The sequence below is a fragment of the Dipteris shenzhenensis genome, chromosome 18, assembly GCF_047967505.1.
Source record: "Dipteris shenzhenensis isolate YYH24624 ecotype China chromosome 18, Dip_SZ_1.0, whole genome shotgun sequence".
In the NCBI taxonomy this organism is placed as follows: domain Eukaryota; kingdom Viridiplantae; phylum Streptophyta; class Polypodiopsida; order Gleicheniales; family Dipteridaceae; genus Dipteris; species Dipteris shenzhenensis.
In genome coordinates, this window is record NC_141613.1 from 2767915 (window position 1) to 2792331 (window position 24417).

Consider the following 24417-nt stretch of genomic DNA (forward strand, 5'->3'; position numbering starts at 1 on the left):
GTGGATGGTGTTTATGCTTGAGTCATTTGGCACTTATTGGCATTTTCTTTTGGGCTAGATTTGCTCATATGGATGCATAGTATATGCACATGAGTTAGATGCATCTTTTGATGCTTTGAGCTTTGAGTTTTGGTGATATTTCACTCTATTGTGGCATACACATTTGGGTGCACCTGGTATTTTGTGTGATTCTCTCTTGTAGGCACTAGCATTTGGGATTTTGTTTCATTTGCATCATGGCATCCTCTTCCATGTCTGAAAAGGAGTTTTTCAGCATTAAAAAGTTTGATGGGACAAACTTTTCTTTGTGGAAAGAACAAATAAGGGATGTGCTTATTCAAAAGAAGTAGATTAAACCCTTGGCAGGGATTGAAGCTAAGCCTGCAAATATGTCTGAGGATGATTGGAATGAGTTGGATGCATTAGCAAAGTCTACTATTAGACTTCATCTTGCAGAGTCAGTTTATTTCACAGTAGTAAATGAGCAGACTATGGAAGATTTGTGGAAGAAATTGTGTACCACTTATGAGAAGGAAACTACCTCTAATAAAGTTTACCTCATGAAGAGGTTGTTTGAGCTGCAGATGAAGGAAGGGGTCTCCATTGCTTCTCACTTGAATGAATTCAATATTATTTGCAGCCAGCTTCAGGCTCAGAAAATGAATTTTGATGCGGAAAATAAGGCAATATTTCTCTTATGTTCATTGCCATCCTCATGGGATACCTTTCGTACAGCTGTCAGTAACTCTGCACCTGGTGGAGTACTGAAATTTGATGATGTTGTGGGTAGCTTGTTGGCCGAGGAGATTAGATGAAAGTCTATGGATGGCAACAAGCAGGATGCAGCCTTAAATGTGCAAAGGGGTAGATCACAGTTCAAGGGGAAGTCCCAAGAAAGAGGGAAGTCTCGTAGCAAATCCAGGGCACGGAACATTGAGTGTTACCATTGTGGGAAGAAGGGCCATATGAAAAAGGATTGCTACAAGCTGAAAAGAGAGCAAAAGGATAAGAAAAAGAATGCAAATTGGGGTGCAAATCAAAAGGAAGAGAGTCCAAGGGAGGACAAAGGAAAAGTGAAGATCGAGGAGATCAATGCAGTCACACACGATAGTGACAATGACGTTCTCTTCATGTCTAGTTTATCTACAGAGTTGCTTGCCACTTCAGATAATGCATATTCCCAGGATTGGATTTTGGATTCTGGTGCTTCATTCCATGTTACTCCCCATAGGGAATGGTTCTCCACTTATGACAGTGGAAAGACAGGTTGTGTGCATCTTGGAAATGACTATGCATGTGACATAGTGGGAGCAGGTGACATAAAGTTTTCTTTTGCAAATGGGTCTGCATTTGTTTTGAAACATGTGAGACATGTGCCTAAGTTGACCAAGAGTCTTATTTCAGTGGGTCAGCTAGATGATGCTGGTTTTCACACCACTTTTGGCTTTCAGAGTTGGAAAATTCAGAAGGGCTCTATGCTTTTGACCAGGGGTGCCAAGTGTGGGACTTTGTATCCCTTACATGTATCAGGGGTATTTGATCATGTTGTTGCAATAACCGAATAGCCAAGCACTTCTTTGTGGCATTGCAGGTTGGGGCACATGAGCCAGAATGGAATGAAACTCTTATGCCGTTTGGGTTATGTACCGCATTTGAGTTTCTCTGATTTTGAATTTTGTGAGCATTGTCTCTATGGGAAGCAGACTAAATCAGCCCATAAAAGAAGGGGAAAGAAAGAATTTGAAAAGCTTGATTTGGTGCATTCAGACGTATGTGCATGCCTACATGGTCATTAGGCGGGGCTGAATACTATGTGACATTCATTGATGATGCAACTAGGAAAGTGTGGGCTTATGCTATAGCTCGGAAGAGTGATGTGTTCCATGGTTGAGAATCAGTCAGGTAGAACGCTTAAATGCCTACGGACTGACAATGGTGGAGAGTATCTCTCTCATGACTTTCAGCATTTCTGTGATACACGTGGGATTAAGAGGGAGCTCACATCCCCTTGTACTCTAGAGCAAAATCCAGTTGCAAAAAATATGAACCTTACCTTTCAAGAAAGGTTGCAATGCATGCGTTCCAAGTCTTTCTAGTGGTTTTTGGGCTGAGGCAATGAAGACTACAGTGCATGTGATCAATAGATCACCTAGTAAGAGTTTGGATGGTGGTATTCCTAAAGAGGCATGGAGTGGCAAGAAGCCCTCTTACTCTCATTTGCGTATATTTGGGTGTGAGGCATATGCACATGTGCCAAAAGAGCTTCGAAAGAAGCTAGATCCTAAGTCTAGGAAATGCATCTTTCTGGGTTATGGTGAAAGTGGAGAGATGGGCTATCGTCTCTGGGATCCAGAAGCAAAGAAGATCATACACAGCCATGATGTAGTCTTCAATGAGAAAAAGATGCATAAGGCACCCATGAGGGATGTGGAGAGGAGAATCACTTTCCAGAATGTGAATCCACCTACATATGTTGATAGACAGCAAGCTGTCCATGCACCAAATGTGCAAGAAATGGTACCACCAAGTACTCCCACAGGTATACAATCAAGGGTAGATGAGGAATCATCTATTGGTGGAAATAATGAGCCAAATGTGGCTGATATGCAAATGGGACAGCAAGCTGAAATGCCCTTGAGAAGATCTTCTAGAGTGTCTAGACCGCCTGATAAGTTTGTTCCAGGGGTAGACTATGTGATGCTTACTAATTGCGGGGAGCCTTCTTGCTACAGAGAGGCTATGATGCGTGAGGATCAATGCAAGTGGGAGTATGCTATGCAATCAGAGATGAGTTCACTTATGAAGAATAAGACTTGGGACTTGGTTTCTTTGCCACATGGAAAGAAAGCATTGCCATGTAAATGGGTCTACAAAATGAAGGTCACGGGTGATGATGTGCCTAGGTACAAGGCCCGTTTGGTTGCTAAAGGCTTCAAGCAAGAGAAGGGTGTGGACTTTGATGAGATATTCTCTCCGATGGTGAAGATGACCACACTTAGATGCATGCTTAGACTAGTGGCAGTAGAGGATATGGAGCTTATACAGATGGATGTCAAGACAGCTTTCTTGCATGGGGATTTGCATGAGGAAATTTACATGGTGCAGCCGGAAGGCTTTGAAGAAAAGGGCAAAGAGCATTTAGTTTGCAAGCTGAAGAAGAGTCTCTATGGTCTTAAGCAAGCTCCTAGAGAATGGTATCAGAAGTATATAAATGAATGAAAAAGAAGATTAGGGTGGTTCGAGACCAGCTGTGTTGTAAGGCAAATAAAGAATAGAAGATGACTTACTCGAGTAAAGAAAATAATGCCAAACCAAAAGAACGAGCTCACGTCGAGCTGACTCTGCAGGAGGCAAATTGCAGGGCAGCATGAGGAGAAAATACTTTGCAAGGTGGTAGGAGGTTAATGTTTGAAGACTTGCAAGGCAGTGTGCGAGGACAGTGGAATTTTCAACCATTGTGATTTCCCCCCTCCGACGATACTCGTCACTAAAATTGGATATATCGGTTGCCCTCAAGAAAGTGCAATCTAACCCAAATTGCTTCAAATTTCAGTTCCTTAGGAAAGTGATAGAGCCTTTGGCCATTGTTTTTTATCATGGAATAGAGTGATCCTTTTTCAGGTAAGAGAGGAGAAGCCAAAATTCCTCGTAAAGATGCCTTTGTGGCCTTTTGGCATGTTTTGTGGAACAAATATTCGTAGATGTAAAAGGCATATACACATTGACTTTTGTACTTGAAATACATTGACTTTGCAAGTGGAAATGATAGTTAATCGGAGCAACCACAAGTCCTCATTAAGGGAATTTTCCTTAATACAATAAGCCAAAGGGCATGCTATCGGGTTTGATGTTGTATATTGTGAAATGCAATGACCTTTGACATGCTTATGATCCATATAGCAACAAATTGCATGGAAAAAGAACTAATACAAAATTGTAAATAGTATTGGATTTCTTAAAAGATATTTGCACATGCACAAATTGCACATTTTCAAATTCTTCCATTCTAGGGTAAATCTAGATACCAATATCACAAATTATCAATGTTTTAAGACCACCATGCACTAGTCCTACTATTTAGCTTCCATTTTTTCAATTGGTTTTGGTTTTCAACAAAACATGAAAAAGTTATGGAGAGTGCCCTCGAATGGGTGTGCATAATTTTAAGACAGCATAGAGGCCCCTTAAAGCACATCTAAGCTTCTCAATTGGGTGTGTCCTTTGGTTGAGAGAAGCTCACATAGTGTACTTTTGAATGCTTGATTGGTTGCATGTATGTGTATAACAAAATTTTGATGTTTTTGAATAAATTGTTATATCCTATACTCTTCAAGATGCATGCTTCACATGTAACATAACACTTGTAATACTTTCATGGTCTCGTTCCAAATTTTTATTCCATATGTTGGTCTCATGTTCAATATTGGAATGTGTACTACAACTTGAATACAAAGTTTGTTGAATTCCATTGAGCAATGCATAAGTTGTGGACCAAGCAAGATACCCATATGCAAAAAATGCCCTGAACCTCACGAAAAATGGCTACACCCCAGCAAACATTGACCCTACTATCATCCATGTTGAAGAAAGATTGACTTCTGAGTTGAATTAGGTGGCTATTGGAATGTTAATACCTATGGAGCTTTTGATGTCAATGGGCAATTCTATAATTGGTTTTTTTTTTTTTTGGTATGTTAAAGACCTACTAAGTTTTTGAGTAGCAAGACCCTATTAAGAGCAATGCTCTAATTGGAATTGGTAATTATCAACAAAAGTCAAAGAGGGGTACAATAGTACTTATTGTCTCTCAATTTGATATATGGTTCCTCTTGTTGAAATTGGGTGATTTTCACAAAATTATATTCACTAGAATCTAACCAAGGAAGTTATGGAATTGAGTGAAGGATGGCTAACCATTTTTATATAAAAAAGTCCCTCTTTGTGTTAAAGATTATAGTAGGGCATATGTTAAGAGGTCACCAAACAAGTCCCTTTTTGTGTAAAAGATGATAGCTCAATGTATGTTGACAGGTGACCACGAAGTTGAAAAATTCAAATGTTTACTTGAAAGAAGTGACTTACTTTTGTAGGTGAGATGTCACACAAAGGTTGAGGCTTCTCGTGTCTCCTTGGCAAATAAATCATTCAAATCAACATCACCCAAAAAGGTGCACTAGCATGTGCTTTTTGGAATGCTCAATGCAATTCCAACATTTGAATAAAGCAAAGATCCAATTCATGTAACTCACATAAAGGCACTAGTACTAGTTTGAAAATTCTCAACTTTGTTCTCTTTATGTTGTATTAAAATTTATAATTTTTCATGGATTCCATGAAGCCAAGTGATACTTGTATTGCTTTTGTAAATCCACTTTGCAAGTGGGCCATGTTATTGGAACCTAACCCACATGCCCCCCGCACCCACCCCCACCTCCAACACCATAAATTGGAGGGTCAACTTGGAATACTAAAGGGCCATGCCAAGTCAAAGGACTATAGTGGGAGGTAATTACAATGCAATCTAAATCATATAAATCATAAGATACTACACCTCCATCTTGCCCCTTAAATTCATGCATGTAGGGTATATATCATAGCCAACCATGCTCTAAAGAGAGTTTGTGCATAAGCAATAATTTGCTCTCTCTCTCTCTCTCTCTCTCTCTCTCTCTCTCTCTCACACACACACACACACACACACACACACACACACACACACACACACACACACACGCGCGCACGTGTGAGTGTGTGGTACATTTTGTGTATAGAATTTTGATGTTGCTTGGAGTTGTTGAATTTCATATCATTTTCACGCATGGCATATGAGCTCTATAAAGGGGCACAATAGTTCCACCCACCTCTTAAAAATTTCACGTGTGTGGTACATTTTGTGTATAGAATTTTGATGTTGCTTGTTGTCTGTGAATTTCATATCATTTTTACACATGGTAATTGAGCTTTATAAAGGGGCACAATGGTCCCCTCACCCCCTTAAAAAGTTCAAATGCTCTATAAAGGGGCACAATAGTCCCCTCACCCCCTTAAAAAGTTAAAACAAGTTTAAAAAAACAAGCACCACCGAAAATAAATCCCTAACTTTTCCACACAACAATCTCTAACTTTTTGGGGATTTGATATTAAAAACACTAAAGTGTGGGATGAGTGTTGGGGGGATGGGGACTCACAAATATGGATGCAAGGGTTCCCAATGGAGGGGACCCAAAGAACGTGGGTGGGGGGGAATACCAAGATGGAACAAGAGAAAACAAAGGGGAGAGAGAGGGACTCGTGAAGATTCAAGGCAGTGCTTAAATTTGCTGCGCAGATTGAGCTTCATTAGACTTTTGGGCTTCATATGACTCCCAAGAATTTCACCAGCGCAGCATATCTCCAAGACTTCAACATATAATGTACATACATATAGTTAGTAGTTAGAATTTATCTACTATACTACTAATATGTATCCCAAATAATGTGAGTCTGCCTGCTCTAGAATCTCGAGGGCCTGGCATTAGTCTCGGAGTCTGTGCAATTGTCATCTTCAGCTTAAAATGGGATTTGTACGGAGTATCATCTTCATTTTGAAGCTTAAAGTTTTTTCAAAGACTCCTCTGAATTTTTTATGAAGCCTAGAGGTGTGCAGCAAATTTAAGCACTGATTCAAGGTAGAAAGGAAGGGGACCATTTTAATGTGAAGTGTGCAAGTCGTACACAGCAATGTAAGGGAGGAGGACAGAGCCAACCCAAAGGCGACCATCTCGTTCATGTACTTCACTAGCATACTTAACAACATTGCCTTTGGCATCCTCAAGCACTTCCATCATCTCTCCCTCCTCACTATACTTTGCCACAATCCCATGAGGATGTCCCCCATTGAACACCCTATACACGTGCTTGAACGGTATCGGTAGCTGCAAGAACGCCCTCCTTAGCCTTGGTAACGTCCCGGATATCGTCGTCGCCATGTTTCTCCTGCAGTGCATCGCCACCCAGAACTCGCCCTTCTCGTTCATCCTCACATTGTCTGGATACCCCGGCAGCACCGCCATCACCTCCGTCTTTCCCGCTTTGGGTCCCTTCAACCAATGCCGCAGTAGCCTGCAACCGATTGGAGAACACTACAGTCTTCAGCAATGAATGCGGCACCCGATTCGCGGCATAAAATACTTCGAGAAACGACGGTTACGAGTCATGCCCCCCCCCGGTGCACCACGCTTACGCTAAAATGGTAGATCTAGGAGTTACTGTTATTTTGTAATTACCTGCCAGGAACAGATTCGGCAATGACTAAGAAAGATTCGTCTTTGCTCAGAGCCACACCATTGGGGAACTGAATCCCGTTTAAAATCACACTCGTTTCTTTGGTCTCCGGATTGTACTTCAACACCCTTCCCGAATCATCTCCTGATAAAACCAGCAGGAAAAAATTCCTACGCCAAGACACAGAGCAGCATTGTTTTAGCCTCGATTCTCGTCTTCGATCAAGTTTCCTAATAATAGCATATGTCAGACGTACTGAAGAGTGTGCACCTCCTCTCATATTTGGAACTACTGTCGGTGAAATAAACCGTCCCGTCAGACGCAACGTCGAGGTCGTTTGTGAACCTCAACGGCATGCCTTCTGCCTCGCTCGAAAGGCGCTTCGCCAATCCCCCTTGCGGCCCTACTGAGAGCAAACCGAAGTAAGCATCGGCTATATACAAGTCTCCAGTGTGGCGATGGAAGCGCAAGCCCAAGGGCCTCCCACAGATGTGTTCATTTCGGATCACTTGCGACATAGTCTGGCCGGGGTCACAGGTACCAGACCTGGAAACGAAGCTCTTCGTTTAGAAGCAAATGACCAAATCGCAAGCGGGACTATCTAGCGGCAGGGAGTCGAGGGAAAAAACCCACCTGTTTGGGGAGGTGTAAGCAAACTCGTTCCACCCAGCTTCATTTCCGTCCCATCTCATGATCCGCCCATCGGCAACACCGGTGTAAGGGCCTCGTCCGGAGGGGTCAAGCACGAGGCTCTCGGGGCCCATGAGGCCGGTGAGGAACCATTTCTGGGAGCGCTGGAGGCGACTGAGGGGGTCAAGGGGGGAGGAGGGGAAGAAGGAGAGGGGGTGGGGGACGTATTTGGCGATGAAGAGGGGGTCATTGGAGATGATAGAGAGGCGGAAGGGGTCGAGGGCAAGGAAGGAGGCGAGGAGGAGGAGGGAGAGAGAGCAGAAGAGGAGGAGGGGATGAGGAGACTGTGAAGAAGAGAGCAGGAGGGACGTCATGGCTATGCAGGAGACGCAAAGCTCAACCTCACAAACATTCAACCAGCTCACAAACTGTGCCTTTTTATCTACCGTCTATCTACTATGTAATTATAGCTCTCTTGCATGTAACAAGTCTTTTCGTTTTTGTATTTTTAAAATTCACCTTTCTCAGAATAATCCACTTGGCCTCCACATAGATCCTCTCCACGTGGCTCCACCCCACCCCCACACAATGAACCCCCTCGCCTGGCCTTGCCAACCACCCCCATGCACCTTTGTCGTGGGGAACCTCCCTCAATACCTTGACCTTTATGCCACCATGAGTCGTGACTTTGCTCAGCATCCCGTTTCACATACGTCTCCGGGCGTCCCATTGAGCATAGGTCTGTAGGAGTCCCATTGACAATATCCTTGTGGAACATGTAGGACCCCTCTTTGACCTTGACGAGGATTCAGGTCTTGTAAGTGTATAATCGTCGAGGTACCCAATTGCGCACTCTGCAAGAAGTCCAATTGCGCACTCTTGAAGGTGTCCTATAAAATTTATTAGGAAGAAAACACTACCACCATATCTCTCTCTCTCTCTCTCTCAAAGTGCACTAACTTGCAAAAAACCACTTGCCCTTTGCCATGATTTTATGACATACCTACCTTACTTGGATTTATTAATGACAAGTGTGAATACTTGCCCTTTGCCACAATTTTAAGACATACCTACCTTACTTGGATTTATTAATGACAAGATTTCATCCTAATAAGAGACAAAAATGGCGAAAGCACTTTTCATTTAATTTTTTCAATAAAGTTAGGTAGCTATTGGAGTGTGTGTGTGTGTATGTGTGTGTGCATGAGAGAGAGAGAAGCACTCTTTTAATCCATCCCTCTTACTCAAAAATTTTCTAGCAGTCCTCTCTAGTGTTTTCCTTGGTGTGCCCTTGTGTGATGCACCCTCACTCCCTCCCTAGTCTTTTCTTGATTTGTCCTTGTATCAGACATCCCCTTCCACATGCCATGCCCCTCATGTATTCTCATTAGAACATTGATTATCTTACAATGCCAAGTCTACAAAAATCAACACATGATGTAGGATCGACGAGGAAATGACCACATGGATGTATATCACGAGCGCGTGGAGGTCACGTGGTGGGTGGCCACACGTGTAAATTTTGAAAGCCTATGACTAGGTTATTAAGTCTAGGAATAAATGAAACAACAATTAAACACACTTTATACATGACTATTTATAGAACGGTAGCTTGCATATCACCAACTTACATATCAAATACTCATTTCTTCTCTACCTTAATTTTAAAAGCTACCTAGCTTACATATTGCAATGTTATTTTTCCTCTTTCTTAAGGTCAAATGCAAATGTTTTCCCTAGATGTCCCTGCTAATTGTGATTACTAGATATTTGAGATGATGATCTATTGACGTTTTATGTGCCTATTCTCTGTATATTGTGCATTACCCTCTTCTTTCCATAATAAATCAATTTCAGGCCTTAGAATTCCTTTCAATGCTACTCTTGCCTCGTATGCTTTGATAAAAATTGTATACCAGTCTTTTTTCTTCTTGAGATTGAAAACAAAGTGCTCTAACTAATAATTTTCTTCTCGGACAATGAATAATGTCCACACATACTTGAGATAGAAAACAATAAGCCCTACCTAATGTTTTCTTCTTGGACAATAAGCCCTACCTAATGCTTGTTGTTTTCTACTTGAGATAGAAAACAACAAGCCCTATCTGATGTTTTCTTCTTGAAAAACAAGCCCTACCTAATGTTTTCTTCTTGGACAATAAGTCATATCCGTGCCTTATAAGTTCACTCCCATCCTTGTGTTTTGTCCTACCATACAACGCTTTCACATTTTTTCAAACTTGGGATTTCCAGTGATGGTATCCCCCATACCTTGAAATTGAAAACAAAGTGTCCTACCTTATGTTTTTATTCCTTTTCTAAAACAAATAAATTACAATTGTTAATGGTGGTCAAGACCAACGAAGACCAAAGTTTTTATTCTTGGACAATGAGTTATAATCGTATCATGTAAGTTCGCTCTTGTCCTCATACCTTACAATATCTTCAAACTTTTCCAACTTAGAATTTCTATCAATGTTGTTCCCCCTTACCTACCTCTCTCTCTCTCTCTCTCTCTCTCTCTCTCTCTCTCTCTCTCTCTCTCTCTCTCTCTCTCTCTCTCCCCCCTCGATCACCTTATGTAATAATCAATAAGAATGAAAAAGTGTTTAATAATCTTGCCATACTAAAAAACCATATAATATGAAATTAGGAAATTGAATAAATCCTACTATAAAGAATTATCCATTTTATTCAAGGTTTAGGTATTGAACAAATAAGTTGTAAGGGTCCAATGAGCAAGTCCTTGAGAGATTTAAGAGAACTAGTGAGAGTGAACATATAATATGTGTGAGGACTTAGAGGACCCTAGATCTTGGCTCTTTCATTTGGTTTAAGATGGCATAAAGTAAGGCTTCTATTTTGGAATAATTGGCTAGCTCTTAGCTAGAGGTCTTAGTACAAAAAAATTATATTTGCTATTGTCAAAAATCAATGTTTAACTATACCAAAGGCCATGGTTTTCTTAGTTGCCTCCAAGTTTATAGAGCCTTACAAGATATTATTATCTATGGTAAGTCCCTCCTTTAAAAACAATGAATGTCCCAAAAATGGTGCAAAGGTTAGTAGTGATTATAGCTCCAATCTCTTCCAAGGTCAATATCTTGTCAAGGCGATATTGCTTAGGCTATTTATTCATACCCTAAGAAGCCAATATCCAAAAATTCTTCTAATAATTTTATTTTCATTACAATGTCCAATGGACTTTGTAGGTATTTGCAATATTCTTCAAGTAGAAAACTAAACAAATAATGGTTGATAGGTTACAACAAATACGTCACATTGTGCTAGACTAGAGTAGCTACAAAACATTTAGCTCAAAGGGGGGAGGGGAGAGAGAGAGAGAGAGAGAGAGAGAGAGAGAGAGAGAGAGAGGAGGGGGGGGGAGGACAGAGAGAGGAAGATAGAGAGATTCCTAAGGAGGATACATAAGTCTTACATATTACTTGCTTATATTTTTTTATAGATATATGCTTAATATACACTTATATGAATCACATTGAATTTACAAATTACTTATGTAATGGAAAAATATGGATGTGACTATGTTGAATTTCTAGAAAATGTTGTCTCTTGAGGGTCATTGTATGGCTTACACCTTACATATACATTCAAATTTTTGAGGGTCTATGGAAATCATTGTTTATATTATTTTGAACATAGGGAAATATTTGATGAGACATTCATACATTATTTGATGGGATGTTCTTTTGAAAATATAAGAAAAGGTTTGATGAAATAGCCTTTATCTTATTCGTGGAAATTGGATTGAGAGTGTTGGTGGCACGTGATGCTAACCCTTTCCAAATGAAATATTCAATGATAGAGATGGAATTTTTCCACGGAATAAACAAAATTATTTCAAATAATTACTGAGATCTTGAATATTTTGTGATAATTTTGGCTATCTCAACATAAGCAATGAAGTCTACGAAAAATGTCTCATTTCTACAACAATGTGTGGGTGCTTTTCAATGATTTGAATTTGTCTTGAGACTTATGTTTTAAGTCTTAAGTGAAATTCATGGTCATACTTCATCTAAAGGCACATATTCTCTATCTACAAAATTTGGATATGGATGAAATAATTGCAACATCATACAACTCATTTTGAGATACCGCCTCAAATTATTTTATATACTTTGCCTTGTTTTCTAACTATGCAGGTTCTTAAGCACATGAGCCTCTATAGTCTTTTTCAACATAATTATTCATATAAAGAACTATGCTATGCATGGAGGTAAGCAAGGGTACAACATGAATTGTGCCATTGATACATCAGCTCTAGTCAATTAAATGATAGTGGAAATATTTAAACACTATTAATGATTGAGAAAAATAACTCTGTGTTCTTAAGCACATAAGCCTCTATAGTAGGTTCTTAAGCACATGAGCCTCTACAAGCACATGTAGGTTCTTAAGCACATGAACCTCTTAGTCTTTTCCAAAACAATTTTTCATATAAAGAACTATGCTCTACATGGGGGCAAGCAAGGGCACAATTTGAATTGTCCCATTGATACATCATCCCTACTCAATGAAATGATAGTAAAAATATTGAACCGCTTTCAATGATTGAGGAAAAGTCCAATCTAGCAATTGATATATTGGATTCAAATACTATTAGATTACTATTGTACATTTTAGTTATGAATGGAATTTGTGTTTGTTCAAAAGTTTGGTAGTTTTATGCTCATCGAATGATATTTTCTAAGTGAGAAAAGTAATTGTGTTCATCTAAGCACAAAGGATATATTTGCAATACCATTTTAGTATTATAACCAACTAATCTCACATTATAATTCCTTTTTTCAATCAAAGGATGTGAATCATCAATGTCACAACAGGGCCCATAGTCAATTCAACCCACCCTCCCTCAAACTTACTCAGATTTTTATCGCACTTGGCACTGAATTCTTTTTTGAATTCTGTGTTGTAGCTTGTTGCATACTAGATGGCTCACGCTGGTGAGAAGATAAAGTTTCAGCATCCTGATCTGAGTGAGTCTCAGAGGAAGGTGCTGAAAAATGAGAATGTGCACTTCTTAATGAATGTCGAGATTAGGACATCATTGAGCAGCCACGCCATGCATATGCACCAATGCATCGACCACAACCTATCTTCTCTTGTATCCTTTTCTCCAAGTTCTTCCATACCCACAAGCAATTCCTCCACTTCCACATCCGTTGTGCCTCCTATCACACACGCTGACCAGTTTTTCTCTCCTTCATACTCGCCTGCATCAAGAATGCACAATCTATCTGCACGTGTTGATAGGGTGTCCTCTCCATCATTCTCACCTTCATACTCACTTGCACAAGCACCACCTGCATCACATGGCATTAATGAATGTGCACAAGTGGCAACACCCATGCGACCCATACTGCTTCAACGATGTGACGTTTGATTCACACCCAGTGCAACTGTGGGCACAGGCACACGCAAAACTGTTAGCATGTGCAATCTTCTTGTCACACCATTTGATCCACGTATGATTTATGCATGTAAGGTGATGAAGCATTATGTGCCTACCAATGCATTGAAGGCAAAAGCCTTGGAGGAAGCCACATGCCTAGGTGATGTCGTACATCCGGGCATAATCTGAGCTATAGGTCTAGTACATGATGATAATCTAATGATAATATTCCCAATTTTGGAATGGAAATCATTTGGAAAGATCGCTGACCTACCTTGGACATGACGGAAAGTGACCATCTCTGGTGGGACACAGAGATGATGTGGAAATGCATGCTAGAGCTCCACGGGTCTGTCAGCATGTTTTTGATATTTTAAGTGCACTTGTTTGCACTATTCATTACATGCACGAACACAATGTCCTACATTTAATGTTTTGCATGCACAAAACATTATGCTACATTTCTCTAAGTCATCTGAGGAAGCATATCTGGGCATTTGCAATTGGGGAATGATGACACCGACAAACACTAGCAAGCATTATCTAGCATTGTAACAGTCCCAACACTGTGCAAAGTTCCTGTCTAAGACTTTGCCATGTCGCTCCAAAGTGCCTATGCACCAATCCCCACCTTTCGATGTTGCACAAGATGTGAACACAATGTCCCATCACATTTTGAAGATCAGACATGTGTGCACCATCTACTAGTACTAGAACTGTAGAAGCTCTAATTGGGCAGCTACAACAATTTGCGGTTCAAGGAAAGTCTGCACAACCAAACAGTCATCCAAGCACTGCTGATATTTTTGGGGTTTTTGATATTGCTCCCAGATACAGCATACAACTCAGTCCCCACCAAGGACTTAGACTAGCAAATGATTGAGTCTCTCTTTGAACAATTTGTAATATGAATTTCTGAACATGATTACTTGTAACATTACTATTTTCTTATATCATCCAAGTTTCCAGTCCATGATTCAAGTTTGTATATTTGAAATTCAAGTTGGTACGTGTCATGTTGGTATGATTTCATGAGATATTGTTTGTATAACAATTGATGCGATAAGTGTCAAGTTGAATTTAATTTTTTAATTCGATATACATGATATAAAACAATTCTATCTTGTTGTCATTTTTAAGGTTAAATATGAGCAGGGAGGGAGATAAAGTTCTCCCACAGGATCCCCCCAGCCAGAGGAACCTCCAATTCATGAGTATCTAGAAGCATCATTTGTGCCTCAAGAGGCTATTTAGCGGACCAACTAAATCACACCAAGGCTCAAGCTATCTTGCAGGCCCAAAGAGAGATGTTGGGAAGGGAGGGGCTGGGTATGTTCACCACTGGTCCAGTGGATGACGACACCATGCAAGGCGACCCGCTCTCTCTTCAGCAACAAGTACAAAGGCTTTGTCCGTCGGAGTTCGTACGAAACACCTTGTTTCTTTGATCTAAAAATGCTAGAAACAAATATGCACAGCCCAAGTTGTCAGACCTGTGGCTCAAAACTCTTACCCACATCCTTCTTCAGCGATTCATAGAGTTGGAAGGGAGCATCCCCAAAACAACCAGCAGATACCCATTTTCTTCATTTAGCAAGTGTATGCCTGCGACGTCTTGCATTGATGTGTGGATTGGAACAACAAGCATCACTTGTTAGGACTAGGAAAGGGACGTCTTGTGGAGCACACGTGAGCAATAATAGAGACAGAAAGCCCATGTCTCTAAGGCCTCACGTGCTAACTCCCTAGGCACATAGTGACCTGGTTGACTTGGCAACATCTGCCATACCTCTCCATCAACAGGGTGTTACTGCCGCTAAGGAGTTACAAGATTGCCTTGCATCTCAAACCAAAGAGATTGTGGACTTGCAAGCACATGTATACATGCTAGAGGCTGAGCTTGCACACTATAGAGATACTTTTGGGGACTTGGATGCCGCTGCGGGGATATTGACACATTAGATTTTGAGGACCTCACCAATATAGATTCATAGGCTATAGGATCAAGCACTCAAGGAACGGCAGACGTGGGACCTAGTACATAACTCTATAAACTTCATACATAACTTTGTAATATTCTTCTTCAAATATAATAATTTGGATTAAGTGCATAATGTGGATTAATGTAGTTTAAGTGGTTAGAACTGATTAAGTGGTTTAAGTTGACTAAGTGGTTTAAGTGAATTAAGTGGATAATGTGGAGCTAATGTAAAGTTATAATGATCCGGATTAAGTGCATAATGTGGATTAAGCAGATTATGTGGATTACGATGGATTAAGTAGTTTAAGTGGATTAAGTGGTTTGAGTAGATTAATTGGATTAAGTGGTTTAATTGAATTAAATAGATAATGTGGAGCTAATGTAAATTTATAATGATCCGGATTAAGTGCATAATGCAGAATAAGCGGATTAAGTAGTTTAGATGGTTTAAGTGGTCTGACTAGATTAATTGAATTAAGTAGATTAAGTGGTTTCAGTGGATTATGCGGACTTGTAAAGTTAAATGTTGAAATATATTGAATTGGATTAGTGCATAGGATAGCTAGATCAACCCTTGCAACTTGAAAATATAAAATTTGATTGTGCCTATATGATTGTTCTCACTTCGATTGTGCCTATATGATTGTTCTCCCCTTTTTCTCGATGTTGCCTTGAAAGTATTTGCAAGTCACAAGGCTGGCTCTAGCTATTATGTAGACCAAATCATCCACAAACTAAATAATTACAACATAACAACATAACTAGAAGTACAAAATGAGATGAGATGGATACGAGCATATGTGCTCTTCCATCGCTTGACATATTCTCCCATCCATCCCCTCACATACAACATACCAACCTTAATATTTAGAGCTTCATCCATCGCTTCCAAGTACAAAATGAGATGAGATGGATATGAGCATATGGCTCTTCCATCACCTAAGATATTCTCCTATCCATCCCCTCATGTGTAACATACAACACTCTATATTGCATTTAACACAGTTACGAATGTCTTACAATTCCTACATGTAGAGAGAGAAGCTCTCCAACTTGTATAAATACCCCATAATGGAATGAAGCCCACACTCTTTGGGGCATTGTATTGAGTTCTACTTTGGTATTCCAAGCAATTGTCTCAAGTGTCCATGTTTCCTTGCACTCCACATCCAAAAGCATGTCCTAACCTTGCAACTCCTCCTCCCCTCTCCTCAAACCTTGCAACCCATCCTCTCCCTCTCCTCCTCCTCCTCCCTTCTCCTCTCCTCCTCCCTCCTCCTCCCTTCTCCTCCTTCCTCCTCCTCCTCCTCCTCCCTCCTCCCCCCTCCTCTCTCTTCTTTCCCCCATGCTCTTACACCTTCTTCCTCTCCCACTCCTATGATCCCCCTAAACCCTTAGTTCCTCAACCCTTAACCTCCATGATCTATGAGGGAGACGAGTTCTCCACCATGTACTTTGCCCTAAACCTTGCATCCTCCTTCTAACCCTTGAACCTCTTCTAAACTCTAGAACCTCTTCTAACCCTTGAACCTCTTCTAAACTCTGGAACCTCCTTCTAAACCCTGAAACCTCCTTCTAAACCTTGAACCTCCCTCTAACCCTTGAACTCCTCCTAAACCCTACAACCTTCAATGAAAGCGAAAGCCTTCATTACCTCAACCATGATGATACACGTTCTTTTTACACATGCATGCACTATGTTTGCTTACCACACTTAAGCCTACATCTCTCACTGGAATACAACTCGAGGTCCTAAGCTACACGTATACTACAAACAACAATCCCGATATATCTGTAGATGACAAAAAGCCTCGGAACCCTGCATACTGAGAATATTTAATTGGATGTGGAAGAACATGCCCTTGCAAGTTTGCAAGATAAAATGATGTACACCCGCACTCATGAAATATCCAGAATGGTCCTGTCCATCACAGCTTCAGCTTCCCCAGCATCCGCCCTAGAATACTGTTGAACATCAACACCAATTTCCTCCGTTGAAACAATTTCTTTTCGAAGCCAAATCCACCCTCCGCTTCCACCTTGCTTGAACCTCCAGAGTTAGATAGTAGCTTTCCAGCTGCATATCATCCAACTAATCAAGTACATCCAGTCGAAAACCCATGGACTCCTGTGAAAGAAGACTATTCTCCACCGCAATCTGCAAACTAGGCACTACATGCTCGATCAATGTAATTGCTTCTATCCCAAATGCCAACTTGAAAGGAGTCAACCCCATTGCTACCTTGAAGAATGTGCGGTAGGCCCATAATGTGGCCAACAACTTCTCATCCCAATCTATGCAGTGCTCGTTCACCAGCAAAACAAAATGATCTGCTTGAATGTATGATTGGTCGATTCAACCAATCCATTAGCCTATTGGAGAAGACTTCTTATGAATCACAATTCACCATATAGAAATAATTCATCCGCTTAATGACTTTGTTGACAAAGTGGATACCCCTGTCATTGACCAGCTCGATTGGGCAACCAAACCGGGTGAACACATCTCTGTAGAGGCATTTTGCAACATAGTTTGTAGTGTTATCTCATAAAGCCCATGCCTCCACCCATTTGGTATAGTAATTGGTTGCCACCAGCGTGAAACAATTTTGCATGCGGGCAGCAAAATAGCCGGCTAGAATGGACCCATGAAGCCCAGACACCATTTTTGAAATGGATCAACTAGTAAGATAGGGTTGAGAGGCATCCAATCGCAATTTGTGGGTTGACCCAACCGTTGACAGAGATCGTAATTCTTTGTGAACCACCGAGAATCCTTTTGCATGGTTGGCCAGCATCAGGGAACTCATCTTCCACTCCAGTTGGCAACTCCCCAAACTCCAATTGAGATAGGTAGTCCACTACCGCATGCTCCAAACCTAGCCAATGAATGACATCAAAGTCACATCCTACAACAACAACACCCAACGTGCCAATCGACCCGTAAGATTTTGTTGTTTAACTAAGTACAGCAACATGGAATGGTCAACATGAAACACAAAAGGTCGGCCCTCCATTATCCTATGGATAGTAGGGGGAAGACTTCATGTGAATCACCATAAAGAAATAATTCATCCACTTTAATGACTTTGTTGACAAAGTGGGTACCCCTGTTGATCGCTGACCAGCTCGATTGGGGCAACCAAACCAGGTGAGCACATCTTGATAGAGGCATTTTGCAATAGAGTTTGTGTGTTATCTCATAAAGCCCATGCCTCCACCCATTTGGTACAGTAATCAATTGCCACCAACATGTAACAATTTTGCATGCAAGCAGCAGTAGCAGCAGTTGGCCGGAATGGACCCATGAAGTCCAGACCCCATTTCTGAAATGGCTCAAGTGGTAAGATAGGGTTACTAGGCATCCAATTGCAATCTGTGGATTGAACCAACCGTTGACAGAGATTGCAACTCTTTGCAAACCACCGGGCATCCTTCTGCATGGTTGGCCACCATAGGCCTACTTGTAGAATTGTCTTTGCAGTTATTGCCCTCACAAAATGTCCACCCAAAACCTTGCAATGGGCCTCCATCAGTACTGCCTCTTGCTCATGAGGCTAGACACACCACAGCAAGGCCTCTGTCAAATGCTGTCGATACATTTGGCCTAGCACAACTTCAAAAGAACAGCTTTGCAATCCCAATCGCTTCCTTTGGTCTCAATTTAGGTACTTGGGCATCACTCCACAAGTCAAGAACGAGAGAATCTCATCATACCAGGACCACGAACCTTTCAAAACTACCTCAGGCTCCACATCAATCGGATCCACTCGGAAGATAGCTATAAGTTCTACATCAGAGAACTCATCTTCCACTCTAGCTGGCAGCTCCCCAGACTCCAATCGAGATAAGTAGTCCTCTACAACATCCTTTGAGCCTGGCCGATGAATGACATCAAGGTCATATTCCTGCAGCAACAACACCCAACATGCCAATCAACCCGTAAGACTTTGATGTTTAACTAAGTACAACAACGCAGAATGGTCCACATGAAACACAAAGGTCGGCCCAATAGGTAATGCCAAAATTTCTTGACTGAATAAATCATTCCCAATCCTTCTCGGTTCCGTGACGGAATAAATCTTTTTAGTAGTCGAAAGTCATCGGCTCACATAGTAGATTGGGCGATACCATTTGTCTGCATCCTTCTACATCAAGACACTGCTAATCACCCTATCTGAAGCATCAACAAACACATGAAAATTCTTCTACCAATCAGGAGACATCAACACCAATGCTCGTGAGAGTTGAATTTTGAGTTGCTGGTATGCTTTGTCACACTCCTCGGTCCACAAAAATGCCTTCGGCTCCACATGAGCGAGTGCATTCAAGGGAATCACCATATGAGCCAGGAACCGCAAATGTCTACCATGCCATCAGTTCTGACCCAAGAACTACAGGCACTCTTTAGGCATCATTCGTGCAGGAGCTTGCATGATCACGGCCACCTTGTCTGGATCAACCACAATTCCTTCTGCCGAGATGATATGACCTAGGAGTTGCCCGCTACATACTACGCATGTGCATTTCATGGGATTCAAGCTAAAAGACACCTCTCGACATCATTGGAAACACTTCCACAGATGCTCTAAGTGCTCGATGAAAGTTTCAAACACGTTGAGGTCATCCAAGAAGATCCGCATGATCTCCATCAAGTATGAAACGAAAATTTCTTGTATTGCTCTCTGAAAACTGGAGGGAGCATTCCACAATCCAAACCACATGACTGTACACACATATACTCCCCATGATGTGATGAATGCGGTTGGTCTTCTAGAGCCCTCCGGATAGTCTCCAAGATTTAGGGGAAGAGTTGAAGGAGTGAGTCTTTGCTTTGAGTCTCTCCCTTGTGAGCTCTCTCTCTCTCTCAAGAATAGAAGAAGAGCACAGGTCTCTCTTTCTCTTAAAAAAACATCTTTCTTCTCACGGAATAGAGTCACAAGATTTCTCTCTAGGAGTCTTGAGAAAATGAAAGAAATTTATTACACCATAGACTCTAAAATGGTCACAAAACTCTCTACGAAAATCTTTTGAAGAAGAAGAATGAACAAATCTCAATGAATGGAATTCCCTCAATGGAATGGAAACAATCAATGGACAGAATTTTCTCTCAACACAATAAATGGAAATCTTCTCTCCACAGAAGTGAACTTGCTCGAAGAACACTCAAGAGAACCTCTCAATCTATCGGTCACTCTCACTCTCACAAGAAGGATGGCACCTCAGTGGAAGGCAGAACCATGCTCTGATACCATGACAAAATATGAAGAGGGGAGAGGAGAAGAGTGGAGATGAGGAGAGAGGGAACAACTAGAGAGCGTGCACCACAAATGACTAACTGTACACTAGATTTAGTTGAAAATGTAGAATATATACAAACACATTTAGGGTTAGGGTTAGGTCATCTAACCCTTTCCTTTATAGCACTCTATATGTGTTAGTGTTGTGCATATGTAATCACATGATGTTGAGCATGGTCTCTCAACAAGTCCTACATTAATGATGCTTATTTGTGGATTCTATTTGGTCCATAGCTAGGTTGACCAGTAAACAAAAATGATCTTACAGGAGATTTTGCAGAGTCAGACACAACTGGAATGAGATGAAGGTTGTTTTTAGAAAAGTTGGATAGTAAGCACAGTGTCAAGTAAGCATTTTTGGGTACCTAGCTCACCAATTGAGTTGAGCTTCCTTGCATTGACAAAACACTTAGCTCACAAGTTGAGCTAATCCTTTTGTATATAAGTTGATCTTTCTTTATAATAGGAATTTTGATTTTAAGTCCTTGAAGGGGACATATAAGTTGAGATTTCTTTATAATAGGAATTTTGATTTTAAGTTCTCCAAGGGGACATATCATGTTAAGTTGAGCTTTCTTGTATCGAGACAGAATAACATTTTTCAACACCTTTTTGTATATGTCCCCCTAGAGAACTTTTAATGGAAATTCAATTAATTAGATCCTTCCCCTCCAGAATCAATGAGGTTAAATGTGCTAGAGAAGTTTTAATGGAAATTCAAGTAATTAGATCCCTCCCCTAATGAGGTTAAGATAAGTTGAGGCTAAGTTATGACAACTAGATTGAATTAACCCAAGTGCATGCAAAAAATTAAGGTCGCCCTATTGCTTTCTCTAAAAATCTAACTAGCCTAAAAATTTGTCCTCCTAGCTCCTTTTGAAACTTGCCTCCCCTCACTCCTTGTTCTCTCTTTCTTTCGTGCTTTCTCCTTTTCATGAAACTCTCTTTGCCCTATGCTCAATGGAGTTCGCTATTGTTACCATAGAGACACCCCACGCAGTCCCTATCTTCAAGTGTTGACCACATATCAACACGCATTGACCACATGTTGACACAGGTCAGCCACATGACATGAGGGGTTAACACATGTCAACCACAGTTCATCTAGGAGTACCATATCCGAGGCAACCATGTGTCGACACATGTCAACTACATGTCAACCTATGTCAACCATAGGTCAACCAGAAGTATCATGCCCAAGGCCATTTCATTAAGAGCTATGCACATGGAGCAATCAGGAGTATTTACAATTGCACATGGTGAAGACGTGTATAGTGGTTTAGTGGTGCTGTGATCCAGCTCACCTGCACATGGAATATTTACACCCCCTGACTAGAAGAGGCTGGCGAGTCAGGGAGTCAGGAAGTCGCCGAAGCCATAAAGAGAGCCAACGGTGCAATGGCTTTCCTCAATCCAACCACTCTGCAGAGATTGTGGGATAGGACATGCCTGTATGGATTGTCCTATGAAAAATAAAGGCCCAATGCATCATGGTTGGCTACATTGAAGATAGCAAAGCATACCAGTTGTATGATCCCATCAATCAAAAGTTCATTATCTCCAGAGATGTAATCTTTGATGAGGAATTAGAATGGAAAACCTCAAATACACAGGAGATAGACACACCAATTTCACAGTCATCTACAGAAAAGGTTGACGAAGAAGAGCAAGAATTGCAAAAAGCACCCCGAGAAGAACCACATCAACTCAGACGGTCTACTAGGGAAAGCAGACTACCATCCAAAGTGATATATGCTCAGAAATTCAAAGCAATTTAGGTTGAAACCATCAACTATGCTCTTATGACTACCATCATGGCTACAGAAGAGCCAGTGTACTTCGAAGATGTAGTAGACAAGCCAGAATGGCAAACTGCTATGAATGAAGAAACATATGCTTTGTACAAAAATAAGACTTGGGAATTATGCGACCTTCCACTAGGAAAGTACATAGCGAACAAGTGGGTATACAAAGTGAAGTACAATCCAGATGGGAGCATTCAAAGTGAAGTACAATCCATATGGAAGCATTCAAAGATACAAAGGCCTCCAACCATTGCACTGGCTCGAATTTTAATTATTTTCTAGGTGGTTTATTAAGATGGCTCATGATTATTTGGATGGCACCATTGGCCCTCCAATCACTGAGCTGGCTTGAATTTTGATTAATATAAGGTGGCTTATTAAGATGGCTCATCATTATTTGGATGGAACCATTAGGCCTCCAGTCACCATGGTGGCTCAAGAGAGTTACAAACTTTGTTGATCTAATGGCCATACCATCATGCAAGGTGGTTGTAGGATCCCAGTGGCTATTTAATTGGCTATAAGCCTGATGGCTAAAAAGCAGTGACATTAATGTTGGAGTAGCAAGAAAGATTCAGCAAGTGAAGCAAAAGAGAGAGTTATTATTCAAGAGAGGCCCAATATATAGGCTCCATTTACATCCAGTAGTGACATCACATGTGAGCTTAGTAGAGCATCTAGATCCACAAGTCTCTCAATTAGTTCCATGATTCTCTCAATCACACACCACACACCTAGATTCACTCAATCACACCTGCTGATGGGACATGTGTTTGGGGAGAAGAGCAAGGTCCAATGGATATGGCACCTCTGCCTATGCATGACTCTAAATCTCACCCTCCCATTTATTCTTTTCACTTTGGCCTCTTCATATCTCTCCACCCATCATTGCATCTCAGGACTATTGAGGACACAAAACTTATTGAATTTCTCTCTTTGCTCCTCGCTCATCTTTCTTTCAACCCCTTTACCTTGGGGAACCTCTGCAATGACACAATAGCCCTTGATCTGGAGCAGCCAGGTGACAGATGATATAGGTCGCCAACTTGGAGAGAGATCCCATATCCCTTGGGCGCTCTGGGCACGTGGGCCCGCGCGCTCGTTCCAGGTTTGGAGGGACATCTACAGTCAGATGAGCCCAAGCGAGCTGGCAGCAGTAGTAGGCATGGCATGTGGGATCTAGGATCGACGAGCGGAGATTGATGCTGCCATCCCTGCAGGTTGGAGGATTCCCGAAGGCACCAGACAGCTCTTCTCGGGAGATGAGAGGTGGCTAGGACAGTTCACCCCACGAGGCATTCCTTTGGTGGTGGCAGGCCTCTTCTCAGACTCTTCGGTACACTTCTTCTCCATCACTGATGACAGTCGCCTACAGAGCAGAGAGGCTGTGATCGACCCCCAGCTCCCCTGGCAGTGCCTTCGCATTATAGGGCTGCAAGGGAAGACTTGGCATATAGACCCCCTGATTATGCAGGACCAGGATTGGAGACTTTGGATATGGGAGGGCCGTTCCTTGTCAGAGGTGGAATGGGACCCAGGGGAGTGGCGTTGGCCACTATCGGAGACATCAGAGAACCCTACTCCCTTCTTTTCTTATAGTGCACACACGGGTCGGCGTGCTCTTGGGGCTCTCCAGCGTGGGCTACCCACACAGGCACATAGGTGGTATGCCCAGGGGATATCCTTGGTCTTTCTTCGCACTTTGTGGAAGACTCTTTGGGCTTGCTGGCATTCGAGGAAGATCTCCTACTTCCTTTGGATGGTGGCACACAAGGGGCTTCCAGTTGGCAGTTGGCTGAGACAGATGGGGCAGGAGGGGCATTGCCAGATGTGTTTTCAGGAGGAGTCGTCCCTGAAGCATTGCCTTTGGAGCTGCTCGCATGCGCAGACGGTTTGGAAGGGAATCATGGGGATCCTAGCTAGGGCTACACCCGAGCTAGGACCGATCACTTGGGGAGCCGTTTGTTGGTGCATCACTGAGCTGAGATATTGCTTGGCCTATGAATTCTCTAGACAAGATCC

At 41.6% G+C, this 24417-nt stretch overlaps 1 protein-coding gene across 1 annotated transcript; it reads right to left on the bottom strand.

The window, feature by feature from the left end:
* Positions 1-6669: 6669 nt before the first annotated feature.
* LOC147890707 (protein STRICTOSIDINE SYNTHASE-LIKE 3-like) lies at positions 6670-8312 on the bottom strand. Its single transcript, XM_087389460.1, has 4 exons — positions 7897-8312; positions 7534-7809; positions 7266-7433; positions 6670-7101 (listed from the first exon to the last, which is right to left on the bottom strand). The coding sequence occupies exons 1-4, from the start codon at positions 8265-8267 to the stop codon at positions 6690-6692; spliced, it is 1227 nt and encodes a 408-aa protein (XP_087245586.1). The 5' UTR covers positions 8268-8312; the 3' UTR covers positions 6670-6689.
* Between the last annotated feature and the right edge of the window lie 16105 nt (positions 8313-24417).

What these genes read in the sequence shown, in the direction of transcription:
- LOC147890707 (XM_087389460.1), bottom strand. Translation starts at nt 8,267, where the DNA reads ATGACGTCCCTCCTGCTCTCTTCTTCACAGTCTCCTCATCCCCTCCTC. An exon ending in AGTTCCAAATATGAGAGGAG is followed by an intron (nt 7,434 to 7,533) that starts GTGCACACTCTT and finishes GTCTTGGCGTAG; the next exon opens with GAATTTTTTCCTGCTGGTTT. An exon ending in GCCGAATCTGTTCCTGGCAG is followed by an intron (nt 7,102 to 7,265) that starts GTAATTACAAAA and finishes AATCGGTTGCAG; the next exon opens with GCTACTGCGGCATTGGTTGA.